The 25,610-nt window shown below is 37.4% G+C and overlaps 1 protein-coding gene and 1 long non-coding RNA gene across 2 annotated transcripts; both read right to left on the reverse strand.

The window, feature by feature from the left end:
- Positions 1–11,416: 11,416 nt before the first annotated feature.
- Positions 11,417–14,189, reverse strand: LOC118240144. Its single transcript, XR_004775309.1, has 3 exons — positions 13,978–14,189; positions 12,635–13,392; positions 11,417–12,479 (listed from the first exon to the last, which is right to left on the reverse strand). It is a non-coding gene; the product is annotated as an uncharacterized LOC118240144 (long non-coding RNA).
- Positions 14,190–17,820: 3,631 nt separating this feature from the next.
- Positions 17,821–21,013, reverse strand: LOC113568266 (Fc receptor-like protein 3). The gene is given in 6 exon segments (XM_026996451.2): positions 17,821–17,970; positions 18,683–18,961; positions 19,307–19,588; positions 19,759–20,031; positions 20,584–20,781; positions 20,861–21,013. Coding segments are annotated over 6 exon segments (1,227 nt in total). The 5' UTR covers positions 21,009–21,013; the 3' UTR covers positions 17,821–17,923.
- Positions 21,014–25,610: the final 4,597 nt, after the last annotated feature.

The following is a 25,610-nucleotide window of genomic DNA, read 5'->3' on the forward strand; positions in this document are numbered from 1 at the left end:
ATTGTAACTCCTTAAGATCTTCTTGTAATTATCTAAACTCACAATCAGATTGAAAATGACAAGTCTTTTAGTCATTTAGATTCATTATACGTGCTGGTTTTGGTAGTTAAAATCAGTAATCCCTGTCACTACCTGAAGCCCTGATTACTCCTGAGCTTTTGTTTGAACCAGTGAAGGAATGACAAAATTAGTAAATTAATATATATACACAAGATTGCATTTCCAGCTCTTATTTCATACTTCATGTGTGAAATAGTTTTGATTAGTGGACTGACTTTGATTTCATGTTGCACTGACCTCTGAAAAAGTTCAACTGCTTCTCAGATCTTCATGGGACAGCTTTCCAAAACCATCTGAGAAAGAAAAGAAATCTACTATCTACTTAATTAACAACAAGGAGGGAAAAACAATAGCAAAATCAGTTCATAATGGCCCAGCATGTTAACCAAACCATGATCTTAAGCAATAAATGATAAAACCAATTTATAACAATAACAAAAATACTAATTTAGCCAGTGAAAAGTTATACTTTATTATTATTGTATAAGCATTTGATTTGTCACTCACAGAGCACTCCAATGACGAGGGCCACAGCAAAGAGAAGAACACACAGAGAAACCAGCAACAGTCTCTCTATAAGTCTCTCTTTAACCTGTGCAGTGTTAATGACCTTTGACCTTGCCTCTGGTGAAGGGTCATCAGTGACATTTGGTCCAGGCTGAAGACCAGCTGCCAGGACCAAAAATATTTTTGGAGAATTATTTAACAAATAAAAGGCAATGAATGTTAGTTAAAGATTTTGAGCTTCTGCATCCCCTTTGCTAGTCACTTGAAAATGACTTTTCCTCCATATGAATAACCAAAAAAGACATCCAACAAGCATTTGCCACCCAAGTTTCTGCTGGTGTTTTTTAAATAATATTTCCTAAAGTTCTACATGGTCTCGAGCCTCAGATCAGCATGACAAGCACTGTGGTTGCAGGTATTACAGGGACCTGTAGACTCTAATGGGTCATACTCTTTTTGAAAAATATCAATAATTTCCATGTATGTCACTCTTTTGTAAGTCGCTCTGGATAAGATCGTCTGCTAAATGCTGTAAATGTAAATGTAAATGTAAATGTGCACACAAACTATTAACAACAAAGCACTAACATGTCATAGTTGTGATCATTGCACTGGTACATGTATATCCAGTGAAAAAGTGCAGATAATGTTTCCCCACCTGTAGTGTAGAGGGTTGGCAATCACATATAACAATAGATGGGCTACAGTCTGTACCTGTGCATGTATAAAAGGTACCAACAGGGCACAGGCTAGTACCCAATAAAGTGGCCAGTGCATGCAGGTGCAAGGTTGGTATTCCTAATAAAGTGGTCAGTGAGTGTGTACATATACATGTATTTACACCAACATGAGCCTTAGATGAAACTAATTACAGAAGTGAAACACAAAATACACATGAGCTGAGATGTATTAATAAACCATTCAAATTCTCATACAGACTCAACTGGATTAGAGAAGGCCACATTTGAGTAGGTGACCTCCTCCTCCTTTGCTGCATCAAATGACAAAGAGAGTCATGGATTAATTCCTAGATTAATTCTCAAGTCATTACATTAGATAGTACGTAAGGTGTTTCTTAAAGCTGGTTTATAGTGGACAAAAGCTGTAGATGGTCATTGCACTCACTTCTATTTTGATTTGAGTCAATGATGCGAACTTCAGAGTATATGATGTCATCAGATTTGGAACTCTCTTGTCACATGAACATGAGAGCAATATAAAGAACAGAGAAAGGATAGGAGAATGAATGAATTTAAAGGCATTTGTGAATAAACAAGTCTGCAAAAAGCAGTGTAGTGTTTATATAAAAATATTGGCTGTTGGAAATGTACTGAAAATGTGTAACAAAGTCCATCTGAATTATGCTTTATCTCATTTCCCCAGACCACAGTGTGTTGGAATTACAACATTTCCCCCAAACCTTTTCAGAATTCATCAACAGTATTACCAGCAGTATTAGTATAGCTGTATTGTGTCATATGCAACTTGTCAATAACACTTTACAAAAAGGATATATCAATAACACTGTCTTATGCTTTACCTGATTACTAATCAACAGATTATGACAAAAAAGACAAAGTAAATATGTTCAAACAGAGCTTTTACTTTTTTTCCATCAATTCCACTGTCTCGGTTGCGCCTGGCATCAAGATTGAGGGAAACAGCCACCCACCCACCCACACACACACACACACACACACACACACACACACACACACACACACACACACACACACACACACACACACACACTGCTTGTACCTTCCCCCTTATTTAAAGCCCACGGATACTCTCCTCTAGTGCTGCGCATTGCTTGTCATTACAGCACCTGGAAAACGTGCCAAGTGAAGCCTGCTCATTTGCGTTGCTGCTCCACGAGCCTTTACTGCCCACGTGATTTTTTTTCTTTTTCTGCTGCTGTGTTTATTGTTTCTTTGATTTATGGTGATTCTCCATACCTGCTGCCATCACATACACATTTATTTAAATCTAACCTTAACAAGGGTTAAAAAATGTTTTTCCTGTGCTTATAATATTTCTCAAACCAAAAACTCCTCTTTCATCAGCTCTTGTCCATGTTCTGTAAATGATATTTATAAATGTTCTGTATACTGAATATGTTTTGTTTTATATGTCTAGGTTTTCTTTTATTTACTGAATATTGTAAGCATCTTTGGGTCACTGAAAAGCATCATACAAATATAATACATTATTATTATTAATAATAATAATAATAATAATAATAATAATAATAATAATAATAATAATGTTACTCATTATTAAAAATATAAGTGAATAAAATGAATGGAAGAAAACGTGTCTTGTTTCAAGATGGGAAGAAAGTTATTATTAAGGTATTTATTATCAAGAAGACTGTATGTTGGGTGGCTCAACCTAAAGAATCAATTTAAAAGCTAAATATGATAGACACTGTGACTGTGGTCATGTAACTGCAAATTCGGTTGGGAATACAGCAAATTATTTTTAGGAAAATGATTATTTATTCTGCACCTGTTGAGGATGAAAGGCTGCTAAAAGGCTGCTAAAAGCCCCTCTGTCCTCAGCATTAGATAAAAATTTGTTCACAGGGAAATTATATTGCAAACTCAGATACTTTTTGCAAGTGTATACAAGATACCACTCATTTTGTTTTGTGTTAGAGCTGTCCAGGATGCGCTGTTACGGTGGGGGTTTTACTCCCTCTAAAACTGCAGGAGCACCTCAAATGGTTAAGCATAGATGATGTGTTACTGTTATATGAAAGTCTGTCAAAGATACTGCATCATATTTGAAGATTTGGAAATGATTCCATGCCACAGAACAGCTTAACCTATGTAATCCTTTCATTCTGTCACATTTGTTTAATTTTTAAAGTTGATGTATTAATTACTTCTATCTCTTCTCTCTCTCTCTCTCTCTCTCTCTCTCTCTCTCTCTCTCTCTCTCTCTCTCGCTCTCTCTCTCTCTCACACACATACACACACACACACAAAAAAAAAAAAACTCTGGAAGAAGTGGGATGTGTTAGAACTATTTTTGAACTTTTGGTTAATTTCTGAAACTAACCTACAGTACAGTTTTGGCCAAAGTTTTGAGACTGACACAAATCAAACCCACTTTTGGTTGGAGTGGGTTTGTTCAAATTTTGCCTAAAACACTGCCATGAATAAGGAATGGTATCAAAACTTCCTCCAAGAGCAACTCTTCCCAATGATCCAGTAGCAATTGGTGATGAACAATGCTTTTTATTGCATGACAGAGCACCATGTGACAAGGCAAAAGTGATAACCATGTGGCTTGGTGGACAAAACATTGACATTTTGGGTCCATGGCGAGGAAACTCCCCAGATCTCAATCCCATTGAGAACCTATGGTCAATCCTCGAAAAGAAGGTGGACAAACAAAAACACAGAAACTGTGATGAAATCCAAGCACTTATTAGGCAAGAATGGGTTGCCATCAGTGAAGAAGCTGATATCCAGCCCAAAAGCTGATATCCAGCATGCCAAGGCAAATTGCAGAAGACTTAAAAAAAAGAAGGGTCAACACTGTAAATATTACGTATTTGCTTAAACTGGATGTATTTGTCAATATAAAGTTAAACAACATATGAAAATGCGTATAATTGTACTTCACTACACCATATAAACATCTGACAAAAGGATCTAAAAAAAAAAAACTGAGGCAGTAAACGTTGTGAAACCAAACTTTGTGTCAATCGCAAAACTTTTTGCCCACGATTATACTTCTGTGTAGTTGATGCTTTGTTATTCAGCCTTTTCTCATTTTTTCTGTCTATCTTTGCTTGCCTTTGTTTTAATCATGTTTTGGGTTTGCTTTAGTGTGTCCCTCATGCTATGCATCTGTTTTGGTCTCCATTTTATCCTCCCATGTTGTTTGTAATTATCTCGCTCTAATAAAGAACTCCTGCATTTGGATCCTGCCTCTCGCCTTGTCCCTGCTAAACGTTACAGAATAACCAACCCCAAAAAAACAAGGATGCAGCAGGAAGGCCTTGCCGAATTGCAACATATTGCAGCCTCACCAGTTCAGCCTTCACTCGATGCTACAAGGGACACTGGCTTAGTCCCAGGAGAGGAGTTGGTTTATCTTAAAGTTCTTCTTTCTACTCTTAGGGCTGGGAAGCTTTTGGTTCTTTCTTCAATGATGGCAACTCCTAGTGAGTGATGGGGAGGAAACTTCAGTTAGGAGACTTATTATGCAATGCTGCATATAGTTTCAGTACCTGACCTGCCCTAACTCCCCAGAGCTGGTTAAGGTATTGTTCATGAAAACACTTCTCAGGGGAAAAGCACTAGAGTGGGCTGACATAATTCTCACATTCATAGCTCAGGAACCAAGGACTGTGGAAGGCTTCTTCCAGCTGCGATTAACATAAATTTTCTGGGGCATCACAGCAACAACATCCAAGCTTCCCCAGAACACCATCCAGCTTGATCCAGTTCCTGTGTCTGTTTCACACCCTGTACCCTTGAGCATGTCCATCTTTGTCCCTGTTTGTGCTTTTTCCTGTTTTTGTGTCTCTTGGCCAGTCCTTAATCCATTTGGGTCTTCTGTGTCATGTCCAGTCCTCAGTACATATTGTTTGCCTCATACTGTTCTCATTCTAGGTCTGTCTGTTTCTGTTGGTGTCCTAGTCCTGTTTTTGGTTTTGGTGGATCTTTTTTTTTTTTTTTTTGCATGCCCAGGTGTTGCGCGCTTTTGAGTGGGGTGTTCTGTCATGACTGGCGTCCACGTCTCCTTGGTTTCCCTGTCGTGCCCTTGTTTTCCTTTACTTCCTTGTTGTTCCATGCCTTGGTTTCATTTTCTCTGCCCGTCATGATTTGCACCTATGTCTTGTTTAGCATCCCTTAGATCATGTATTTAAGCCCTGTGTTTCCCACGTTGTTGGTTATTTTAGTTTGTTTGGTTTTGGGTAGATTTGATATCGCCATCTAGTTTTCCATGTTACTGGTTAATTCCTGAATCCAACCTACTTCTGTGCAGTTGATGTTTTGTTAATCAGCCTTTTGTCATTTTCTCTGTCGATATATTTTCCTTGCCTTTTGTTTTATTCATGTTTTGGTTTGCCTTAGTGTGTCCCTCATGCATCAGTTTTAGTCTCCATTTTAGCTTCCCGGGTTGCTTGTTAATTCTCTCGGTGTTATAAAGAACTGCATTTGCATCCTGCCTCTCACCTCATCCCTGCTAAACCTTACAATGTGTCTATCACAGCTGGAAGCAGCAGATTTCAGTGGCGTGTTAACACTCTGAAGTATCGGTTAACTACGATAACATGACATTTGAATTAAAACTGCTGGTGCGTAAAGGGGTAAAAACACTGCCGGTGCGTAAAGGCGTAAAAACACACCCCGCAGTAATGTTTTGAAACGTATGCGCTTCATAAACTCCTATTTTCGAGCGTCCCATTACTATCATTACAAAAAAAAAAAAAAAAAGAAATTTACGGACTAAGCACCTTAGAAATACAATCAGTAGCAAAACTCAATAAACTACAGTAACTACAGAACCCATACAATGTTCTCATTTCTGTTCCGTAACAGACAAACATAAAATATGCTTCTTACCATCAGAAAATTCACCATCTCCAGTTGCCCTCGTCACATGCTTCTTAATGTTCTTGTTGGAATAGATGGCCTCCATTGATGCTCTGATTTTATAACCTGTTAACCTGCTTTAGAAAGATGGACTGTTGAAGGACTGTACTGTATGCAGCACTTTCTCTCACACAGTTCTGATTCTGATACAGCAACACTTCTTAGTAATTCTTAACTTCTGTATAAGATCTTGTGAGAGATATGACCTGTAAATGGACATGCAAATTCTTTTTCAGTTCTTTCCTTTTTTGTTCTTTTTTATTTATCTCTGGTTCCTCTCTCACAAATAACTGCTGAGACAAAAAGAAAAACAAAGATACATTTAATTTTCCCATATGAGTTCCTATTTTTGCACTGTGAATCCCTCTAAACAGACCTTGTCTACGTTTACTTGTTACTTTTTCAGCATTTTGTCAATTCTCTAATCCAGAGTGACTTACATATATTACATATAATGTATATTACATATATTGTCAAGTGGTTTAGCCTTTTTTTCATGCTGCAGCCTGTTGCTCTGAATAGTTCTCAGTATCTGGTTCATTCAGCCTCCATTCTTCATCTGTGCAGTTGACCAACATGGTCAGGCCTCTGAGGGGATGCTTAGCTTTCTACTGAGGGTTTGCAGTGCAGTGCTTAGACCGGCATGGTCACTAATATTGAGACGCTCACCTTCAGCTTCACTAGGTGTCCAGAGCTGATTAATGTAAAGCTGTTTTGAGAACTTGCCTGTTGTGAAAGTCTTCTATTAATAAACTCTCACTGAATTAATGTGTTTATTCATCCAGCAATTCCGGAGAACCGAGGAGCTCTGCTTACTCTCTTGCTCCGACATACAATGTTTAGCATTAGCATTTCCTGAAAACTCTAACCTCAGACTCAAAATGACATCTCAGAATTCCACAAGAGTGGAACATCTTGTCACTGTGATATTTCACTTATTATATTCTCATGAAATGTGAACACTGAAAGTAAAATTTGCAAATGCAGCTACAGTGACAAAATTCTCATTTAACTTTCACATGGTAAAAACATTCTGTATTTTTTTCAGCTGGTGTAACAAAGTTAGCATTATAAATTTGTTAAAGTTAAGTTTTTTTAGCCAAATTACATTGCTTTTGTTAAAATTATTAAAATTGATTTGAAATTCTATAATAAAATGATTAAAATTGAAATATTTTTATTATCTTAAAACAGTAAAAACTGGTTACAGGGAGCCGCTCATTTTCATGTAATGACGTCACTGCAGTCCGAGTTCCTTGTGATTGCTGTACTGCTCAGAGCTGTATCAGCCAAAGCATTGTTTCTGACCATGGTTTAAATATATAATTCTCAAAATACATCTGAACTTCATAGAAGTATGACATCTGACCACATTTGATTTTCTAATGTTGCTAACACTAGCTAACCTACAATAGCAAACTGTGAGAGTGCGTTTCTCCACATTTGCCATGGTATCTTAACCAAATACTCTACAAATTTCTAATATATTTCCTAATTTTCTTGCCTTTGCATGCCACATCACTGAATAATCAACCTACTCACAGATACAGTGAATCTCACTAAAGGGGACGATTATGGGAGCCCAGTTCTTGATGAACTTGTCCGACGACATGGAGCTCTGGTCACAGGGGCCTTGGTCCCACTGTACCCTGTGTCCAGGACCACCTGCCCTGTACCGTCACCGAGTCCTGGGTCCGGGAGCATGTCCAGTGCTGACCCCTACTTGAGTCATGGTTCACTGTGTAACTGGCAACATTAAGTAGTGTTTGTCTACTTGGCCCAAGCACTCACTCACTGTCTCTCTATACGCGGCTCAATCACTGAATTTATATTTGTGGCTCAATTACAGTTTGTATATGTGTGGCTGAATAACAGTGCTTTTGCATGTCTGTAAATTGTTGCGATATATCAAAACTAAAATAATTAATGATTCTTCTTCTTATACAATCAATAATTTCATGAAGGCCATCTTTTCTGTTGAATTAATTTTTGTAGTTTTCTAGTTGAGATTGAAACTATAGAGGTAAATCTGGATCTCACTTTGAAGTTCACTGGTCAGGTTTTTCTTTTCTTCCTGCAGCTGCTTAATGCTCCTGTTCATCTCTGAAAAATCAGGATGACACCAGTATATCAGTGCATTTGAATGTCAGGTTGCTAACATTAAAACAATCTAACAAACATGAGTTATATAGTGAACATAAATAAACAACTAAACGTAAGTAATATATTCTTTCCTACAGTACTGATGCTATATGAAAGAGTTTTGATATTTAGCAAAGCATTTGAATGTAAAATTAGGAAGTGGAGGTCAAAGTGACATCCTTGTGCCTGTAGAAGAGAGCAGAAATTTCTGGCGTTGGCTGCATCAGTTTCAGGCTATTCCAGTAAAACTCTTCCCAATGTAGAAATGGAAGTGGAAAGCAAGATGCACAGATTAATCCAGCACTCCAGCCTTGTCTCTCTCTAATTCTGCAGTGAAAGTCTAAGAAATAAAGTTATATCTTCACTACTGGAATATGATCTCACCAGCGAGCTGACTGACCAAATTGGTTCACCTTTTATTTTTCTAGGCTTTCATTGTCTCTGAATGTCATGGATGTCTGAATGTCAGTTTAATTGGTCTCACAGACCATTTTCTTGCTATGCCACTGAAACTAATCAATCCAGTCAAGTCTGTGTATACTGTAACAATGCTGTATGGAAGAAGATAAATAATAAAAAAAAGTATGAAAAAATCAGTGTTTGATCTGATAATATTTGGGTTTACTTTTAACTTAAGAATTATACATTTAAAGGATAAATAGTCATCTGTCCCATCTGGTTTTTGTTTTTGTTCCATTTTCTTGTGATGTATCTGTGCTCCCTGCCCTTAATGTTCTTCACCTAGTGTCTCACGACACCCCCCCCCCCCACGAGTCACGTGGTATGGCCTGCCGTGTGCAGGGGGGGGTTCACCCTATTTGTAGCCACGCTCTCCTTGACAGCAAGCACCTGCACGGGGTTTAACGTCTTGTGTTGTTAAATGCTACTGTAGCAAGTGTTTAGCTAAATGTATAAGTCATGTCTGTTGTTAATGTTGTGTGAGTGCCACCATTGTCATTCGTGTTCTATGTTAATAAATGTTTCATAATATCGAGGGAGTCTGTGTGTCCTGCTCCACGCCCCTCGGCACTTGGGCCAGCGGCATCGTTACACCTAGGTCTTGTTTAGCCCTTGTTACTCTGTATTTATACTCCACATGCTTCATTTAATTTTTGTGGAATCATTATTAAAGTAAGAGTTAAATTAGTAAGGTAAGGTAGCTGAAGTAAATTAGTCTGTTTGAATGACACGGTTTTACTGTTTCCAGGCATTCTTTATATCTGATATAACTTAATAATCTGATACAACCTCAAAGACTGTTTTTTTTCTGAATGGTGAGGATCTTTGAATTTCTCCATCTTTGCAAGAGCAGATTCAGGCCACACACTCCTATTTTTGATGTGGGTCATATGCAGGTCAATTGTTCATGGTTTAAAAGGATATAATGTTTAAAAGATAAAGCCTCTGTTTATGCATACTCTCTCAATATTATATTCAATATTATATTCAATTCAGTAAACATTGTCAATGCATTTCTACCATACTGTATGCAAAGCTTAATCTCTTATAATGAAGGCTATTGGCCATAATTGCTTCAGTGTAAATGAACAAAAGAGCACAATAGAAGCAACTGTCAGAGATGTTAGGGCACATTATTTCATCAAACATTTACACACAATAAAACCTAGGCACAATCATCAGTGTGGGCCAATGCCAAAATAATAAACAAAACATCATCTAGATATTTTTATGCCTAACCTCCCTGGTAAAGAAAAGAAAATCACATTGCTTTTATTCCCTCCATACCCTCCACACAAACCAGGAAACAAGAGAACAATGAAGGGGATGACATCCACCACTACACCTCTAGCACCTGGGTCCTCTTTTGTAATCACACAAACTTTGTATAATAACCACGAAACTGCTCATTACACCTCCATGACTTAACAGACTGAGACTGTACAAATTACACACAGTCTACGGAGGTACAGGATCAGAACACCAGTACACAGTACGAGGATGCCCAAGGCCTTCACTGCTGATGACATCTCCCAGAGTCAATGAAATAGCAAGTCACCGGTATGGCCTACAAATCAGCATTTCCATCTACTTCCCTGAAATAGCCAGTGTGATGCAAGCCTGCTTTCACAGGGCACTGTGCTGAGAGAGAGAGAGAGATCAAGCAATACGTACAGGGATGTAACAATAACTACAGTGAACATGTTTACTTACATGCTATGAAGACATAATGAGTGACAGGTAAGTTAGCTAAAATGGTGCCATTTTAGAAAAAAGCAGGTGAAAAAGGAACAGAAATCAGTGACACTCATCACATGTATAAAGAAAAATGATGATCAAGTCTCTAAAAACCACTGTATTAGTGAAGTGACTGTCTTTAACAGTCAGGATGATCTTAACGATTCAAAGCTTTCAGAACACACCCATTTTTAACAAGACCCACCCTGAGTAAATTTTATACATCTTCTGACCCACAGCTTGCTTCTGCAGACCACAGTGTACTCACATGACTGAGGAAGGGGAAACAGTCTTCATAATTCTCTGATATTAGGCTCCAGAGTCTAATGGATCACTAACAAGTGAATCACACACTTGTTCAAAAGCATGCTCTACACTTCCAAAACAATTTACCATTTAGCACATCACTTTAAAATAATGTTTGATGCGATTATTTCCATTTCTTGAAAAAAATCTGCTGAATGTATCGTCATGCATATTTTAGGACACCAGGTGACACTATGCAACTTTCCGATCTTGTAACACTGCGAGGATTTTGTTGCAGAAGTAGAAAAATTAGAAAGTCCTCATTTATAAGCCTTTGGAGGGTCTCCCTCAATTCCCAGTTTACCTTGTGAGATCTTTCTCAGAAAAGCAGATTGTTAGAAAGTGTTTGATGGAGAGTGCTCTGTCAAGCTGTTCTCTTGCTCCTCATCCAGTCAGAGTGGCCTCGAAAGAGTGAGAGAAAAGTGTTCTTAGTATCTCTACCCTGAAAATACAATTGTTTTTAATACATCTCATCAGTTAAATAATGTAACACAGTGCCATCTACAGGACTGCCCTTACAATAACATTCTTGAATACAGTACACTACTGACCAGTGCAGTGATTTACGGGCAAAGGAAAGATTTTATTCAATTTATTCAATAATTTATTCAAAGACATCACTGATATCACTGTTTACATTTGCTTGTTCAGGACATACACACAAGTAGTAAACACATACAGTGCTGTTTAAATTATAAAAGGGTTTATCCATCTGAATTTAAGCTATCATAATATTTCATGACTATGGGATATTAAAATAAAATATATTTGTTACACCCTCTGCAGATTATGATGTTTATTGTTTACAACTGTAATAATTATAATTTAGCAAACGTAAATTACACCTGTATGCTAAAACACTCTGGATGAAGCTTTACCTTGAATAACCCTCCACTTTGTCTCAAAGTTGTGAATAAATACAAACAAACTCTAGAACCAATGTTTCACTTTACAGTGCTCTAATTTCAAAGCATCTCCACCAATACAATTAAGTGTTACAGAAGCAATCTAAGGCATTTCAGTACTACCCACTATTTCTTAAAGCATCCTGCTCACCTTGAGACTGAAGCTACTACATTTACCTGACACCTTTATCCAAAGCAACTTACACTTATGACTGGGTATAACTTGAGCATTAATGGCCTTGCTGAGGGGCCCAACAGTGGCAGGTCTTGAGCCAGCAACCTTCTGATTACAAGTCAAGTACCGTAACCACTGAGCTACTACTGCTACTAAATAATGAGCTAAAGATGACTTCTTGCATCATCAATAAGCCTATACTCATTGATGACCAAAGGGCTTGTCACAATACAGAGATATAAAAATGAAGCAATGCTAAAATATTTAAACAAACAAAGAAATACCTAAGCAGGACACAAACAAATACAAGGAAAATTCAGCCTGAGATTTGACTTCCCTACACCTTATGTTATTGTCATAATTACAATCTCTACTATCTACTATCTCTGTTTTACATTCCTGCTTTGGCCTCACAGACACGCTTGAGTTTCTTGCTTTCTTCTTGCTATCTACAGAATGCATCCAGTAAAAGATAAATGGCAGAGCTGAGTTATTGCAGCACAGTCTTCTCCTTCAGGGTGAGCATTTTAACTTCCTTTCCAGTCATCAGGCTCATTTCCAGCCCAGTACCTGGTTGTCAAGGGAACAAAATAAACAAATCACTATTACAACTGTGTGCCATTTTGTTAAAAGCATGTAAACTAAATGTGTAGTGATCTACCATGATATGATCATGTGACCTCGAAATGAACAGGAATTTTCAGTGGTGTCTGTCATGGACTAACCTCCGTGTCTCTTTTGTGCCATCTAACCAGCGCCATTCTCCCTCCACCACAGCATCAGTCAGACCATTTCAGTAGAACTCCCTTCCAGAACATAACCTTTCTGCATTTCAGTGAGTATTTTATTGTCACAGCTATCACATTCAGACATCATCATACCTGCTCCCCTGAACTGGTGACAATCACCAAATGTCGTGTCGTGTATTCCAGTACAAAAATGGAAGTTGAAACCAAGATGCACAGATTAATCCAGCACACATCTTGTCTGTCTGTCTTTTATTCTCCAATAAAAATCTTAGAAATAAAGTTATGTCTTCACTATTAGAATATAATAATCACCAGAGAGCTGATTGACCAAACTAGTCTCACAAACAGACAGATGCTCATTTTCTTTTTCCAGGTTTTGAAGGGTGTCAATCATGATCATACACTGAAAAAGATGGCTCTTTAGCACATTTGTGTATTGTTCCATAACAGGCTCCAACTGATTCTCCTCTGTTCCCCTGAAAATCTACTGAATAAGGACATCTTTGTGGAAATTGAAACTACTGAACTGCACATTGAATGATCTCGCATTCATCCAGGGGTTGTAAAATCAGCACTGACACACACACACACACACACACATAGACACACACACACACACACACACACACACACACACATTCTCTATCTCTCCTAAATAAACACTTGACCCCTGTGTCTTGATTTTGATTTGAAGCGGACTTCATAGTATACGATGTCATCAGATTTGGAATTCCCTTGCCACACGAAAAAGAGAAAGAGAAAGAGAGAGAGAGAGAGAGAGAGAGAGAGAGAGAGAGAGAGAGAGAGAGAATGAATTTAAATGCCGTTGTGTATGAATAAGTCTCCAAAAAGCATTGCAGTGTTGAAATGAAAAAAAAAACTGACTGGTGGAAACTTACTGAAATAGAATGTAAAAAATGTCTACCTTGTGTGATGCTTTATTTCATTTCACCAGACCACAGTGTGCTGAGATTAAAATATCACCCTGAAACCTTTTAAAAATTAATCAACAGTTTCTTCCAGTTAATGGACTATTAGCTATATTGTCTCATTTGCAACTTGCGAACAACACTGTACAAAAAAAAAAGATATATCACTTACACTGTCCTATGTTTTACTTCCTGTTTACTAATCAACAAATTACAGATAACGTAAACACCTAGATGGAGGGAGACGCAGCAATACCAAAAACAATGCAAACTGCAGACTATGAGCACCTTAGACATGCAGATCACTGGCAACACTCAATAAACTACAGTAACTACACAACCTATACAAGCTTCTCATTTCTGTGAAAAACAAAAAAAAATGCATCGTACCATAGGAAAATTCACCATCTCCATTTGCGCTCGTCACATGCTTCTTAATGTTCTTGTTAGAATAGATGGCCTCCATTGATACTCTGTTTATATAACCTGTTCACCTACTTTAGGAAGCTGGACTGTGGAAAGACTGTAGCGCAGCAAGACACAGAGTGAACTCTCTCTCTCACACGTACCATTCTGACACAGTAAAACTTCTTAGTCAGTGATTCTTAACTTCTGTATGTGGTCTTGAAGTATGACCTGTAAATGCACATGCATTTTTTCAATTTCTTTCCTTTGTTTTATGCTTTTTTATTTATTGCTGGTTCCTCATTCACTAATAACTACAGAGAAAAACACAAGCAAAAAAGGCAAACAAAAACATACATTTAATTTTCTCAGAACATAAGTTCTGGGGAGGGCGGGGGTGTTGCTGAGTTTTTTTACAGTGTGTAACCCACCAGATCTTGTCTACATTTACATATTATATTTTCACTTATCCAGAGTGAATAGTTCTCTGTATCCTGTGAAATCAGTCAGTCTCAGTTCTTTGCCACTCATATTGACACTGTCACCTTCAGGTTGCCCACTAGTTGCCTAGAGTTGGTTAATGTAAAGCTGCTTTGAGATCCTGTCTGTTGTGAAACTGCTCTATAAATAAACTCTCACTGAATAATTGGTTCATTCATCCAGCAGTTCCGGAGAACCGAGGAACTCTGCTTACTCTCTTGCTCTGCCATACAATGTTTAGCATTAGCATTTCCTGAAACTCTAACCTCAGACTCAAAATGTCATCTCAGAATACCACAAGAGTGGCACATCTGGTCCCTGATATTTCACTTCCTATATTCTCATGAAATGTGAACTCTGAAAGCTGCAACTGTCACTGTAGGGACAAAATTCTCATTTAACTTTCTCATGTTAAAACATTCTGTACTTTTGTCAGCTGGTGTAACAGAGTTAGAATTATATAGTTATTAAAATGAGTGGTTTTTTTAGCAAAATTACCTTGCCTCTCATGTTTCATGTAATGCTGTCACCGCAGGCTGTGTTCAGGGGCCTTGGCTCCACTGCATCCATTGCTCAGCAATGGATGAGCAGAACTCCCCCCCCCCCCCAGTCCAGCCATGGGCTCTTGTGGAACTGGCAACGCTGAGTAGCCTTTGGCTTAATGTGCCCTTAATGTGCCAGTGTGCAAAAAAAAAACAAAAAAACACACACACAGGAGCACCCTCTCAATAAGGGGAAACAGAGAATACCAAAATAAATATCTTACAGTTCACTGGACAATGGTGCAGAAATGATAAATATGCGTAACGTAGAGCGCAGAGTAGGCAGACACAAACACTGAGAAGAGTGAAATTTATTTGGAGCAAATGCAGAAACAGGGTCTTTAATACAGTTCAGAGTCAGATAACCAACACGAACAGATAGGCAGGGGAAGCACTCGTCTTAATTCTATTATATTAGGCTACAGAGTCTAATGGATCACTGACAAGTGAATCACACACTTGTTCAAAAGCATGTTCTATGCTTTCCGAACAATTTACCATTCATGACCTTACTTTAAAATAACATGATTGTGATTGTGAAAACAATGTATTTTCTTGAAAAAAAATCTGCTGAATGTCTCATTATGCACATTTTTGAACACAAGGTGGCACTATGCTACTGTGTTCCAGTCCTGTGACACACTGTAAGGCTATTATTGCAGAAGTTGAAAAATTAGAAAGTTTGCATTTATGATCTGTTACAAGCAACTGCCTCAGGTGGGTTTAGAAGGTGGGGTAGAATTGGACCAAATTAAGAACCTCAGAAAGCGAGTAGACACTAGTACTACCTCATTAGCTCTATACATCCTGTTATAATGGAGATTTGTAAAGCATTAATCACATGGATATCCTTTCTGAAACTCAAAAGCTGTAACTGCAGCAAAGGTATACTTTATTGTAGCTTTCTTTGCAGCTTTAGCAGACTGTTAGCTAATTCTACTGGGTGCAATGCAGCTCAGCATTAAGTTTGTGAGAGTGAAGTACATCTGTCTCTTAGCAAATGCTCCACTGTTAAGAGGTCTTCTGATTTTAGTAAAAATCAGGGGCTCTATAAACAATCTTATTTGCATACATAAATCACACTGTAGTAAGGTCCTTCTGTATTACTGCACATTTTAGTTGAAGTAGGTGTGTTAGAAGGTGAGCATGTATAGTGGTGTGACTCTGCAGGACTGTAATTAAATTCATTACCTTTAGAAAATGTTGCATCATGTCATGTGCCTTCTTGTATAGTATTTAAGCATGTTCATATATGGATACTTATGATAACTTTAGCCTTATCTATACTGAATAATACTTCAGTTCCATCTGCAACAACTGAGAACCCCAGAATCTAGAGGCTGAAGATCCTTTTTTTAAATTACAAGTAAGCATGCACTTAATGATCTTCATCTGATCAGTGTGTTCAGCTCTAAGGTTGATTGGTGAAGTACATAATTTGGTCACCACATGTGAAGCTGGTTGTTGAGGTTCTATTTTTTATAAAGACCATTTGCCTGTGGAGAGTCAATAGCGAAGTGGTGAACCTGGAAGCATCCTGTTTACACACTCTTGTTCCACTGAAAATGTCTGTTAAATGTGCTTAAACAGCAAATGTGCATCCTCTTGTGAAGTTATTGCCATTTGAGTTTCACTCATATGACTTAATTATTTATACCATAGTTGTTTGGCAAATTACAAATTGTTGTTTTTATTTGCTTAAAAAATTTTAATCTGGGTAGAAAGGAAAAATGGGCATATGAGGTCACTTAAGTAAATGCATGAACTGTAACGTTCTCTTGCACACTAACTGCTGTCTGTGCTTTAGAAGTAATATATGCTTTAATGTGTGTGTTCATGATAGCTGCAATTGTAGATTTTCTAAAGTCTCAGCTCCATTATGACATCATCTTTGAAAATAAAAGGAATCTATTGAAAATGAATGATTAATGTACATTTTTAAAACATACATAAATATGTACTAGTCAACCAGAAGTAAATCAGTTATTAATGTACTCAAAATATCACAGTACTGCCCCTCCCCCCTCAAGTGTGTGTGTGCCTGTGTGCGTGCATGTGTGCGTGTTTGTGTTGCCACGCCCTCTTGTGTTGTGCACCTGATCCTTGTTGTGCGTAATTGTCATGAGTGTATATAAGTCTCATGTCGTATCATCAAGGTTGTCGGTGTTTGACCCATGTAGTGTGTTTGTGTGTGTTGAGTTGTGGTTGTGATTAAAAACGTATGTTCTGTTTAATGTGCCTCGTCCCTGCATCCTCCTTAACCCATTAAACGTCACAGAAACACCGACCGACCGAGGATGCCTGGGAAAGGCAAGAAGAAGAAGGGGAGGAATATGCTAAATTCGCTAAAGAAGCATCAAGTACTTCAAGTATGGCTCTATATATTTGAACTCCAACCTATTTGTGCTGGCTAGGATGCATTCTCTAAATATATGACAAAGCACTTTTGTAGGTCACTCTGGATAAGAGCATCTACTAAATGTCATAAATGTAAATGTGTATGAAAAGTGCTGTACGAATAAATTTGGCTTGCCTTAATGTGTCCACTATGGTCAAGTCTAAGCCTTGGTGTAAGTAGAAGATATAGAGAAGAAACAGGGGATATAATGAAGAAATCACACTCTCACCTTGGCCACTTGTATCCACTTGCTCAGCAGTGCAATAAATGCGTGGTTTTTTTTCTAAATAAAAGAGGACAAAATAAATAATACACAGTGGTAATATGTTAAAGACTTGATTAAATAAATGTAAAAATGTATATCTAAGTTGTTGTGTCATTGAGGACATAATTTAAGATGAACTGTACATCATTAGAATACTCAGCAACTCAGTCTAACCAGCCAGGAATTCTGTGTACACAGACTGGCACCCCTCAACAGCTCCTGAGTCCCTCTGTTCCTGTACAGACATCAACCTGCTGTTCTGCTGATTTCCAGAAGGGGGAGACCATCACCATCTAGAATGGAAAAAAAGATAAAATATTTACAGTGAGAATGATTCCAACAAGAATGTTTTTATTAGTTACACATTTGAACCAAGAATATTAGTGAATTATGTTGTAATGGCCCAGCCTGGCACGGTTTTGTGTTTCCCCTTTCAAAGCGCACTTAGTCCTCTGAACACCTGAGTTTGCTCACTGGTTGTTTTATCTGCCATAATTCCTGTGCACTTGGGTCGTTCTCATCTTATTTATACAGGTCTCCAGTTTACACAGGAGACCTCAGTTTATTCCCACCTTCAGGCTGAGCCCAAAAGGTGTTACATATGCGTTATGTAAAATTTCAATAAATTCCACACTTTTACTAAAGTCTGCAGGTATTTGATTTTCCTTTACACTACCTGACGTAACTGAACAATTTCATTAATAAAAGGCAAGAATGTCATAAGTTGAATCAGGCCTAGGAGTACGGAATTGGAACAAATGGATTTAAACATAAGTTATAAAACTGAACTACTATATCTCCACATCCCAGCATTGTCTAATGTTTTGCCTGCTCTGACCGATTCTGCTCAGTAAAAGACATTCAAAAACAGCACAGTGTTCAGGTCAGTCACCTCAGAATGATTAACATGGAAGGAAATAAAGTTACAATAAAAGGAAACAAAAATATTCTGTTAACAAATACATTATTTTGCCCTTAACAAGTAAGCACATTATAGAAACCTACTATGCACTGTGATGTTCGCAGGACTCCTCCACACTCCAGATTCAGACTGACACCAGTACACTCCAGTGTGAGATGTGGAGAGAGAATTGATGGTGCATGTAGATCTTGTAACTGATCCCCAGTCTGAAGGACAATTTGACACACTCCTGTGTGGTGTGTATTTGATGACTCTCCATGCAATAGAGTTAGTTTGGTCCTCACAGCTAAGTGAGAGAGTGTCACCGATAAAGTGTTGACTTCTGCTGGGGCTGATGATCAGAGAGACTGGAGGAGACTCACCTGAGAAACATACAAGCCATGTGATTGTGATTGCCCTTTCAAAGCTCAAGTGTACTGTACACATTTAACATATACATATCATTTTTGATTATAAAAAAACACTTGAATAAAAGCAAAGTCAATATTCAACATTCAGGAGGGCTGATGTTATACAAGTTTATATACCATATATACCAACAATAATGAAGCAATAATTGTCTAAATTAATTAATGAAGAATAACTGTTTTAAATGTTTCTTTGCACACACACACACACACACACACATACACACACATACACACACATACACACACACACACACACACACATTCCAATTCAGTGCTGTTCTTGCTGTATTTCCTCACCAGTGATCCATAGTGGCTGTTGGTTGCTGTACTGAGTCTGATAAGCTGGTTCTCCTCTCTCTGCTCTGCACACATAAACGCCATTGTGATGAATAGCAACAGAAATTATAGTGTAGGAGCCTCCAGCTCATCTGCTGCTGTCTGAGAGGAGCTTTTGATTATCACTGTACCAGCTGAATGTCCAGCCTGTAGAGGAGCCTCTAACCTCATAGGTTAGAGTCACTGAAGCTCCATCAGTCAGCCAGCTCTGTGGAAACACACTCAGTAGCACCTGAGGTTTGCCTGTTAAAAGGAAAACTGAAAATAGAATAAAGCTGTAAAGTGATTCATTTAAACAGAAAACTAAACATCAAGTATCAAGTCCTCATCAACACAATATATATATTTACTTTTGTGTAATAATATCCTTGCACAAATTGTATGTTTTATATGACACAAAGCCACAGACTCACTTGATATGTTCAGTGTAACAGCATTACTGCTCTCTGAGCACTGTGAGTCACTTCTCTGTCCTGTGCAGGTATATTTTCCACTGTCAGCCTCTGTAACAGACCCGGTTTTGCACTGCCGTGATGTGCTGCATGAGTTCAATTTATAACCATGCTTATACCAGCCGTAGGTCCACTTATTGTCTCCTTCTCCTTGTATGTTGCATCCGAGAGTGACAGTCTCTCCTCTGAACACCTGTTTATCAGGCATCAAGATGACCACTGCTTTTGGACTCACTGCAGAAACATAATTCAACTTATTAATCTTTCTGTATCTTTCTCTAACACACACATATGTACACAAATTATTTATTGTCATTTATTACAAGTCACAGTCCTTGTTACAACCCTTAGAAATGTAAAAGGATAATCTAACCTCAGTGTTTATGTAAAACTGTGAGTTTTAACTTCTGGCATTGAGGTTCCTGTGGTCCATAAGTTATGTTTTGATTCACTACTTTCTCTGCACTGCCCCTCATGTTTTGTATTCCCCACCCTTTATTGTTCTCACCTGTTTCTTGTTTCTCCCTTATTAGTCAACCTTGTATTTTCCTGTACATTTATTTTAGCCGTTGTTTCCAAGTTTCCCAGTTTCATGTATGACTATCCCCTTTCTTATTTCCTGCTTAGATATGTCTGATAGTTCCACCAATATACACCATTTGTTTCGTACAATACTGTAGTTATAGATTGTTAACTGTAACTTAGCACTAATGTTTACCCAGAGTGCATCACTGTAGTGTGTGTAGTATACTGGATTTCCTCTGCCAGCTCTGCACCAATACTGGCCTCTATCAGAAGACATCACTGAGCTGATGGTGTAGGAGCTTGATGTAGTACTGGTCTCATTCTCAGGGTTCTGTGTGTGTTTGGACCAGTAAAACCTCCATCCAACAGATTGATCCAGGTTACAGTACAGAGTCACTGGGTTTCCTATGAGTGCAGCTCCTTGAAGGCTGGATGTGAGTTCGGGTTTAGGTTTCACTGCTGATAGAGATGAAACAAACAGTTAAAGTGGCAGTGTTCACATACATGCCACAGAGGTTTTCCCACAGTAATTACTCACCTTCAACAGAGAGATGCACGCTGTTACTCTTCTGTGATGATAAGGGTCTGTATTGTCTCTCTCCTCTACACCAGTACTGTTCCTCTGCTGCCACTGAGCTGATGGTGTAGGTGTTTGTCTCCTGCAGTCTGCAGGAGGCTGCAGTCATGCTGCTTGCGTTATACCAGTGATATCTCCATAAATTATAAAACTCTATTTCACACTTCAGAGTGACTGACTCTCCAGTGAACACAGAACCCTGAGGCTCTACAGTTAGTATAGCTCTGGGTAAAACTGTAATTAATTGTAATTAACTGTAATTAAAATCAGGAATATTTTGCATTTTTTTGCATTTTTGCATTTGGGTGAAAAAGCAGTATAATACACTGCAAGACTATTTAAGGTAACAAAGATGTTAGTAGTTTGAATATGACAGAGTTCACCCTTTACAGTAAGGGTAACAGTACTATCCTCTGATGTTGTTGGTCTGTCATGTCGCTCTCCTCTGCATGAGTACTGATCTCCATTAACCACAAAATATTCACTAATGGTGTGATTGTCTTGGTTTACAGTGTAGTGCCCAAAAGGATTCACTGCAGTCCATGGCATCACTGCATTCCTTTTATACCACTTATATGTCCACGCATCATAAGCCTTAACTTCACACTTCAGAGTGACTGACTCTCCAGTGAACACAGAACTCTCTGGCCACATGCTCAGTGTAGCTCTGGGTAAAGCTGTCGGTTGGGGAACACAAGATTTGCCAGGGGTTTATGATTGGTGGGATTTTGATTCACTGAATATCTATGCTTCATGCAGTGAGATGATGCTGAAGCCCATGGCTATTTGTGTGAACGAAAGGATAACACACTCACTTGACACAGTCAGTGAAACAGCATTACTGGTCTCTGAGCTCTGAGAGTCACCTTTTCTCTCCCCTCTGCACGTGTAGATGCCACTGTCAGACTATGCAACACATAAGGAATATTCCCTTTTCTCAGAGGTGTAAACAGCACCATAACCATACTTGATCCAGATGTATCTCCACTGCCTTCCCAGGTCTCTTTGTATGTCACATATCAGAGTGACTGTCTCTCCAATGAATATCTGTCCATTAGGCAGTAGGATCAGAGTAGCTTTTTGTTTGTCTGTAGAGCCACACCATATAACATCACTGGTTAAAATAAATACAAATCTGGCAGTAATCCTCTCTCCAGGAAAGGAACACGTGAGTGTAACGGTCTCTCCATAGAATATCTGTGGCCCTTGAGGCACTACACTCAGAATGGGCTTAAATCCTGATACAAAAATCAAACAAACATGAGAATTTGCAGGCAAAGTTGCAAGGACACTAATTATTCCCAATTTCTGAATTCTCAATGACAATCTATAAGCACAACCTATTTGCCACCTATACAAGCCAAACATGCACATAACAAAAACTATGCATGAATCACCTTACGCAAGCCCAGCTTGAAGAAGAGAAAGCAGCACTAAAAAGGGAAGAGAAAGAGAACAGTAAAGTGTTTAATTTCCTCCAAACCACTTGAAGCAACACATTTCATATGGATTAAACATAAAATGGAGGTTGAGGAAAACACAAGATTGAATAGCCACAAAACAGCTAAAGCAAATACACAATTGTTCTTATAAATTCCATCTGGAACCACACTAAAGCCTTGAATCGTTTGGCACACTACAGGTCTGTTAAAACATTGTTACAACACGGTTAAGCAGCACTGCTTACTCTGAGCATCTCTTTATGGACAATTCACAAACACCAGCAGTCATCCCATAATATGGACAAGAAGTTCCGCAACAAAAAAATATATATACTCTATGCAATATTGCTATTCAACTTTAGTTGGATGGGCCATGCGGATTTAAAAATGGGCTAAAATTTCATCTGTATATTTCAGGCTGATGAATGAAAACTGAAGAACAATTAATTGGTACTCTAATCATAAAAAAACTAACAAGATAATCAAGTCTGAAATATGATTGCTAAAATATAGGCTTGTTTGTGGTGTTTATAATTTGAGTAGAAAAAGATTAAAAGTAAATGAAAATTGTGTCTCACCATAAGGAACTAAAACTCTGCTACTACCTGTTGAACTAATATACAGGTCTTCATAATTCTCAGATACATTTCACTAACTTCAGGCACTATCACTTAATGTAATGAAGTCATAAAAGAAATATGAAGCTCATATACTTACAGAGCAACTGAAGAAATGGCCTGAACTCCATATTGTCAGACTAACTGGCTGACTAATAAAATGTGTTAAAGACTTCCTGTGTATGTGTGTCAGACAGACTCATCTTCAAGAGCAAGATCTAGAGCTTCTATTTTTGTGGACATAAAATTAGATTTTTTGTCTTCTGTTCAGGAAATCACAACACATGTTGGCAGAGTGCAAGAGAGAGAGAGAGAGAGAGAGAGAGAGAGAGAGAGAAAGAGAGAGAGATGCTGAGCAGGATGAGCAGACAGAATCTAATATGTGTAGTTCATGTAACGTACGGCCCGAGTGCTGAAGGGCATGGAGCAGGACGCACAGACTTCTCTCAGCTTGTGAAACATTTAATAACACAAAACATAAAGATGATGGTGGCACTCACAAATAACATTAACAATGAGCATAGACACACTTAACACTAATGACTTTAACATTAACACAAGCTAGACAAACAAGGTTATTAATATTACATTTGGACGCTAACAAACAAACCAACACACTACATCAACAATGACCAACATACTGCACACTTTGACGAGGGTTTATATACATTTAGACAAGGCACGTGGTGGGCCAAACCATGCAAATTGTACTCTATCTGAAAGCTAAATGGAAAATTTAATTTAGGTTGGCAAAACTTCATGAAGAAGAAAGGAATGAGAGCCATATAAGAAGGGGAATATTATGGTTGGGGGAATATTATGAACCAAAGAAAAACAAGGAACAGGTGGGGCAGGTTAAAACTCTCCACCTGTGAGCCTGATCACCTGTGCCGATACATTCCAGGGATGTGCTAGTGTGAGAATCAAGAGAGTGTGTAGGATTTATGACACAAACCAAAACAGAAAACAAATATGGAAGGGCTAAAGTCAAGATAAATGTCTCTTATTTCAGTTAAGCTGTGTGCCTGCTGTGTACCATCTCCAACCATATGTAATTATATATATATATATATATATATATATATATATATATATATATATATATGTGTGTGTGTGTGTGTGTGTGATATATATATATATATAACATATATAAACACTATATATATATATATATATAAACACTATATATATATATATATATATATATATAAACACTATATATATATATATATATACATACATATACACTATATATATATATATATAGTTTATATACTTATACTTATATGGGTGTGTGTGATATATATATATATATATATATATATATATATATAAAAACACACACACAAACACATTATATATATATATATATATATATATATATATATATATATATGTGTGTGTGTGTGTGTGTGTGATATATATATATAACATATATAAACACTATATATATATATATATATATACATACATATACACATATATATATATATGTGTGTGTGTGTGTGTGTGATATATATATATAACATATATAAACACTATATATATATATATACATACATATACACATATATATATATATATGTGTGTGTGTGTGTGTGTGATATATATATATAACATATATAAACACTATATATATATATATATATACATACATATACACTATATATATATATATATATATATATATAGTTTATATACTTATATTATATGTGTGTGTGTGTGATTATATATATATATATATATATATATATATATATAAAACACACACACAAACACATTATATATATATATATGTGTGTGTGTGTGATATATATATATAACATATATAAACACTATATATATATATATATACATACATATACACTATATATATATATATATATATATATATATATATATATATATATATATATAGTTTATATACTTATACTTATATTATATGTGTGTGTGTGTGTGTGTGTGTGATATATATATATATAAAAAAACACACACAAACACACTGATTTGGGACTGGGTGGGACTCGATTAAAAAAATTAATCTAATTAATTAGAAGCTTTGTAATTAATTAATCGAATTAATTAATCTTCACAATAACCTGTTTTACTTCCCTTTCCTCATCATACAGCTGCTGGATCTTTTTCGACATTGTCTTTCTGGACGGCAGTTCGTAACTTGCATCAGCTGACGCAATTTGCAGCGTCTCCTGTAACCCTTTATCTTCGACCACAGAGAGCGGTCTACAGTCCACAGCAATCCATCTTGCCAGTAAATTGGTCAGTTTGTCTGACGTGGACTTTGACATTTTGTTTTTGAATGTGAACCCCGACATGTGGTCGAGTGTTGATTGGCGACACTGTTTGCTCGTACTAGGAATACTATCACATTTAGCAGCTAAATTAAGATTACTGACCTGCGCGCTAACCCCAACATGTTTTGCGTTGAGGTGGTAACGAAGGGTGGAAGTGCTCCTGTGATAAGCAAACTCCTTCTTGCATAAAGTGCAAATAACAACATTTTTGTTTATACTTCCATCTGGACGTTTCTTGTATTTAAATTTCCCATCCACCAGCGTAGCCTCTTCCGTCATCTCCATCATGCTCATCACATTGTGCGTCAATATAATTTGTATGCCTGGAACTCGTGCACTG

Source organism: Electrophorus electricus, chromosome 19, assembly GCF_013358815.1.
Source record: "Electrophorus electricus isolate fEleEle1 chromosome 19, fEleEle1.pri, whole genome shotgun sequence".
NCBI lineage: Eukaryota > Metazoa > Chordata > Actinopteri > Gymnotiformes > Gymnotidae > Electrophorus > Electrophorus electricus.